Genomic DNA, 6,097 nt, shown 5'->3' on the forward strand with positions numbered 1-6,097 from the left:
CAATGAGTCGCGATGAGTGATAGTGCCGTCGCGAGAGGCCGCGATGGGGCGCGACGGCGCTTGCGCTGCGTCCTGGCGTCGCGGAGCTGTCTGTCGCTGATTGGCTGGAGGCTGCTCCGCGCTGTCGCTGATTGGCTGGAGACTGCCCGCTTCTGAGATACGTCGGCGAGTGGGACCAAGATGGCGGTGGCCTCTCTGGTCGTGTGCGGGCTGCTGGCGGCGTTGGCGGCGGGCGCTGAGGCAGGGCCTCGCACGCTGGTGCTGCTGGAGAACGGGAACCTGCGCGACACGCACTCATTGTTCTTCCGCAGCCTCGCGGGTACAGAACGGGCGGCGGCGGGACCCCGAGAAGGCTTGGATGGGACGAGGGGAGCGGGGTTGGAGACCCAGGATCAGAATGGGGGAGGAGGTTGGGATTACCTGAGGGGAAGGGGGATGTTTGGGGTCTTCGGGTCAGACCGAGGGAGGAGCTTGGAGTCTCCTCGCAGGGCTGAGGGCGGAGCCAGGGGTCCCATGCTGGAAGGGAATGTGTTTGGACTCCTCTCGCCAAGATGGGGGAGACATGAGGGTCCCCTAGGGGAGAGGGGGTTGTTTGGGTTCCCCTGGTCAGCATGAAGAAGATTTGGGTCCCCATGTCAGGCTGAAGGCAGAGATTGTGAGGGGGTTGTTGTTGGAGTTCCCTGGTCAAGCTGAATGAGAAGAAGGAGACCCCAAGCCAAAGGAGAGGATATTTGGGTTCTCTGGTGTAGGGGTAGGTGTCCGGGGTCCCCTGGCCAAGCAGAGGGAATAGACTGGGAACCCTGTTCCAGTCTGAGAGAGGAGATTGGGGTTCCCTGGAGAGTGGGAGGAGGCTGTTAGGGATCTTCTGGTCAGAATGAGGCAGGAGATGGGGGTTGTTTCCCTAGATGTGCCTGTGTTTAGGCACAGGTCCCGTGCAGCATCAGTCCTGTTTGATGGGTGACAGTGGGGCATCCTTTGACATCAGGGCTCTTCAGGGGATCCACCCCTTGGGTTTATGTGGGAACACTTAAAAAGCCCCTAAGCCAGCTTTTCCAAAATGCGCCTTCACTGGGAAAATAAACCTCTGGATTCTGCTGCTCCATGTGTGGTTTCATGGCATGCAGAAGTTGTCGCTTTTGTCTTCTGGCTGCAGACAGGGGCTTCGACCTCACCTTCCGGACAGCAGATGATGCTGGCCTGTCCCTGATAAAATATGGGGAATTCCTGTATGACAACCTCATCATCTTCTCCCCATCCATAGAAGGTAAATTTGAAGGGGGAAATCTCTGGAGCTTGATGGCATTTTTGGATTTCCAGCTGTTTTGTGAATTTTAGTGAAGTCCTATGCTTTGGATGTACTCAGTAGCAAACTGCAGTTCCATCCCAGCCTTTATTGGTGGTTCTTCCATTGATTTGGTGATTTGCCTTCGTTTAATTCTGCCCGGGGGTTATTTCTGAGCTCTAGCCATGAATTCTTGGTGTTTGCTTTCAGACTTTGGTGGGAACATTAATGTGGAGACCATCACCGCATTCATCGACGGTGGCGGCAGCGTCCTTGTTGCCGCCAGCTCAGACATCGGTGAGTACAGATGTTCCTCCAGAGAATTAATTCACTGCATCAAGAACAGCTGCTCCTTGTGCATCTCAGGGTTTGCTCTGGGAGGAAATGGGTGATTCAAGCCTTTAGTAACATGTTCAGTGGGAATTTAGCTGAGGACATCATGTTGCTCCCTGGGATTTGGCTCAAAGAATGTTGAACACATGACTCTCAGCTGAATTTACTATTGAGTTTCTGTGTCTTGTGACAGAGAATCTGTTGTGTCCCTGCAGGTGACCCCCTGCGAGAGCTGGGCAGCGAGTGTGGGATTGAGTTTGATGAGGAGAGGACAGCGGTCATCGACCACCACAACTATGATATCTCTGACCCTGGCCAGGTAAAAGCTTTGCCTGATCCTTCTGGGTGCTTTAATGAGCATGTGGGTGCAAAGCAGAGTCCTCAGTCTTTGTCCATTATTCCTCTATCCCTTCTCTCCTACCCTCCTTCCAGGAAAGTGGGAAGTAATCCGTGTTGCAGCATTCAGTTCTGCTGCTGTCAGGATCCTTCAGGCTCTGATTTCACATGGTCACTGTGTGCAGACAGTGGGACTGTGATTAATGCTGGTTCTGCGTCCCTCTGAAGCTTGGAGGGAAATTTCACCTGAAGGTGAAGTGTGTCAGACACCGAGTGCAACACTTCAGACGTGGGAAGGGAGAGTTGCAACCCTCGATTTTCAGATCAGTATAGAAACACACAAACACTTCTGCAATTTTGTGTGCTTGGTGTAATCCAGCACTTTAAAATTAAAACATGTATTAAAGTCTGAATGAAATATACTCTGGTAATTTTTGTTTAAGGTAAACTGTTAAAGCAGTATGTACATGCATGTTTTCCTGGTTTGAGGATGAAGGCTAAATATGGGGAAATAAAACCCTGTAGGTGTTGCTGTCTTTATCAAGTGGCAGTTTGTATTTCATTGAGGATCAGTATTAACCTAATTTGATCATAAGCACAAAAATGCTGTTGTTTTACTTTTTAATTGAACTACAACGTTCATCCAACAGTTGTAATTGTCTGTAAAAATAAACTTTTAACTAAGAAGCTGTTGTTTGTCATTAGACCCCCAACTCACCTTACATGGATCTCTTGTTTCCCCAGCACACGCTCATCGTGGCTGACACTGAGAACTTGCTGAAGGCCCCCACCATTGTGGGGAAAGCAGCACTGAACCCCATCCTGTTCCGAGGAGTTGGGTGAGCAGCAGGGGCTGAGGTGGGGGAAGAGCAGTTGAACTTGTGGTGTTGCTGTGAGGTGAGTGTGAGGTCAGCCACTGGGGCTTTTAATGTGAGCTTAACAAATCTCTCTTGATTTCAAACAAAAAAATAGAAGGAAATCCTCCAAAGTAGTTTGGTTGTTGACTTATGAATGGTTCCTAAGAAAAGAGTGGAGGAAATACTTAGTTTCTCAGCAGGTAGAAGGGTGAGAAGATCCATGGGGTTAATCAGGTGGCCACATGTTCCTCTGGGTGTGGGGACCCTGGGGGTGTTTGTGCTGCTCACAGTGGCTTTCCCTGCAAGGATGGTGGCTGATCCTGACAACCCTCTGGTGCTGGATATCCTGACTGGCTCTTCCACTTCCTACTCCTTCTTCCCAGATAAGCCCATCACTCAGGTATGCTCCCTTCCTGTCTCCTGTTTTTAGCTGTGCTTCTGAAATTTAGTCCCTTTTAACTTCAGCTGCTTGGGAAAAACCTGGAGCGTTTGATCTCCTGATTGATTTTGAAAGGGTTGAGCTGTTGGCTGCTTCCTCTCTACTTTCTGCTGGTGGGGAGGTGTTCACTGTGAGGGACACGTGTCCTCCATGCTCCGGAGGAGAGGCCAGCCTAGATCAAAGAATCTCTTCCATTCCATCCCAGCTAGAGTGGTATCACAATCCTATTCCTGCTTTTTCTGAGCTTCGTGGTTACTCCTTAACTGCAGCTGGTGCTACTACAGCCAGACTGTCCCAGCCCACACCAAACTCTTCTTTGTGCATCCCCAGATGGGCTAAGCCCTGTTCCTCCTGGTTCCTCCACAGTACCCGCACGCGGTGGGGAAGAACACGCTGCTGATTGCAGGGCTGCAGGCACGCAACAATGCCCGCGTCATCTTCAGTGGCTCCCTCGACTTCTTCAGCGATGCCTTCTTCAGTTCTGCCGTGCAGAAAGCAACTCCCGGCTCTAAGAGGTGTGGTTGGCTTCCCTGGCTGAGGAATGTTTGGGGAGTGCTTTGAGGACAAAAGTCCTGGGAAACAGGCAACAAATGTTTATGTTTTGGGAAAGAGCAGAAAGCTTGACTTGAATTGGGGTGACACATCCTTTACTGTTGCAGAACAAAGCGCTTTGGAAAGCAGCTCCATCCTTTAATCTTAGTTCAGTTTGTGTTGCTTTCACACCTGCTTGGTTTGAGTTTGGGCCATCGGGTATTTTCTTGGCTGTCTCAGCCTCCCTTGTTCCGCAGGTACTCCCAGACCGGTAACTACGAGCTGGCCGTGGCCCTGTCCCGCTGGGTGTTCAAGGAGGAAGGGGTTCTGCGTGTGGGCGCGGTGTCCCACCACCGCGTTGGGGAGCTGACGCCGCCTGGTGCCTACACTGTCACTGACCTCGTGGTGAGGATGCCAGACTGGCGGGGTGGGGGCATGTGGGAGCCGCCTGGGGAGAGGAACTGGGGAACACTGGAGCTCTAAGTGGGCCAAGGCTCATTTTCAGGCATTGCTGGTTAATTTGTCCTAGGAGTACAGCATTGTGATTGAGAAGCTCGCTGATGGCAAGTGGGTGCCCTTTGATGGGGACGACATACAGCTGGAGTTCGTGCGCATCGATCCCTTCGTGCGCACCTTCCTCAAGAGAAACGGTAGGTCACCATCAGGGAGGAGCAGGAGATTCCCCTCTAGAGGAATGATGGGTCTCCCTCAAGAGGAGCAGGGGGTCCCCATTGCTGCCCTGGCCCCACACTGGGGGTGTATTCACCTTCCACAGCTTCTTGTGCTGCCTCAGAATCACCCCTGTCTCTCCTTCAGGTGGCAAATACAGTGTGCAGTTCAAGCTGCCAGATGTCTACGGCGTGTTCCAGTTCAAAGTGGATTACAACAGGTTGGGATACACCCACCTCTACTCTTCCACACAGGTAAGCATGAGGAAGTGAATCCCACCCTCTCCTGAAAGGAAAAGCTGCCCCAGGCTGCTGGACTGCAAGAGCTGCTCTGTCTCCTGCCAGGTGTCTGTGCGTCCCCTCCAGCACACCCAGTATGAGCGGTTCATCCCCTCAGCATATCCCTACTACGCTGGTGCCTTCTCCATGATGGTTGGCCTCTTCATGTTCAGCATTGTGTTCCTGCACATGAAGGAGAAGGAGAAATCTGACTGAGCTCCCCATGGAAGCCTTTTCCTGGTGCCAGCAGGGCCAGGCAGTGCTTGGAGCTTCCCATGTATTTCTGTGAGGACTGGTGGGTGCTGGATGTGCTGTTGGGGCTGTGTTTGGTCTTTTTTATTTTTACACCTAGGCAGTTATTTGGAATGAAAATTAATATTTGGGGGGAGAATCTGTTGCCGAAATGTCTGCAAACTTGGAATCAGGATGCTTCTGGTGTTTACTGATGAGTCGTGATGTTCGCTTCGCTCCACTGTTGAAATGATTTGGATTGGAGTTGAGTTGGAATGATTTGGATTGCAGATTAACTCCAAGTTAAAAATAAAGTCTCATTCCTCTCACCTGGATGGGAATGAGATGAATTCGTGCCATGGGGCATTTGTATGTATTCCCAGAGCTGAGGGCTGTGTCCCCACCACACCCTTGCCTCCCCTGGGTGTTCCCCAGGGTGGGCTGGGAGGGAACAGTTGGATGGCGCTGAGGGTGGAGAGTGCTGAAAGGCAAAAGGGGGAGTCTGGGGCACACAGGGGGACTTGGGATACCCCAAAAAGGACAACAAAGCGTCTGAGATGTCACCAAAGGCACAAGGAGGAGTAGAGGGCATGTCAAATGCCCCCCTTTGCCCCATAATGCAAACAGCTGAGTTGAGGGACACACCAAAGGCTCAGCAAGGGCCAGGGATCACCCCTCAATGCACACTGAGGGGTCTAGGGGGAAAAAAAAACAACAGCTGGAAGATGTGATCTCAAGCCAAGCGGGTGGGCAGAGGTGTGAGATGGAGTGAGTGTCTTTTGGGGTGCACCTGGGCTGTTTTGGCATGGACGGTGGAGAAGTGACTCCAGAAGTGGGAGTGATGGGGTCAGAGGTACTAGTAAATAAAAGGACGAAGAAGATGATGGGGCCGTGGGGGGCAGCAGATGGGGTGCAGGGACCCATGGGGGTTCTTGGGACACAGGGTCACCCAGGGCAGGGACAGGACCCCCCAGGGGACGCGGACACCGGCGGTGAAACCCGGTCCCCTCTGGCTCCGCCCACGGGCTGGCGCGGGGAGGGCGGGGCCCCCCGTCCGGCCTTCTCTGATTGGCCAGACGGCCCCGATTGACATGGGCGCCTGACCGGTGGGGCGGGCGCTTTGCGACGGCGGCGCTTGACG

The 6,097-nt window shown here is 52.7% G+C and overlaps 1 protein-coding gene across 1 annotated transcript; it reads left to right on the plus strand.

Moving 5' to 3' along the window:
- Positions 1–147: 147 nt before the first annotated feature.
- DDOST (dolichyl-diphosphooligosaccharide--protein glycosyltransferase non-catalytic subunit) lies at positions 148–5,311 on the plus strand. Its single transcript, XM_083876773.1, has 11 exons — positions 148–319; positions 1,154–1,264; positions 1,493–1,579; positions 1,831–1,934; positions 2,696–2,790; positions 3,115–3,208; positions 3,614–3,762; positions 4,036–4,183; positions 4,308–4,428; positions 4,595–4,701; positions 4,792–5,311. Exons 1-11 carry the CDS (start codon positions 181–183, stop codon positions 4,939–4,941), a joined length of 1,305 nt encoding a protein of 434 aa, XP_083732899.1. The 5' UTR covers positions 148–180; the 3' UTR covers positions 4,942–5,311.
- The last annotated feature ends 786 nt before the right edge of the window (positions 5,312–6,097 follow it).

Source organism: Zosterops lateralis (genome assembly GCF_965231275.1).
Source record: "Zosterops lateralis genome assembly, chromosome: 22".
Taxonomy (NCBI): Eukaryota; Metazoa; Chordata; class Aves; order Passeriformes; family Zosteropidae; genus Zosterops; species Zosterops lateralis.

Excerpts from the sequence above, each read along its gene's own strand:
- DDOST (XM_083876773.1), top strand. The coding sequence starts at position 181 with ATGGCGGTGGCCTCTCTGGTCGTGTGCGGGCTGCTGGCGGCGTTGGCG. Across the intron at positions 320-1,153 it reads GTTCTTCCGCAGCCTCGCGG|ACAGGGGCTTCGACCTCACC; the intron begins GTACAGAACGGG and ends TTCTGGCTGCAG. Across the intron at positions 3,209-3,613 it reads CAGATAAGCCCATCACTCAG|TACCCGCACGCGGTGGGGAA; the intron begins GTATGCTCCCTT and ends GTTCCTCCACAG.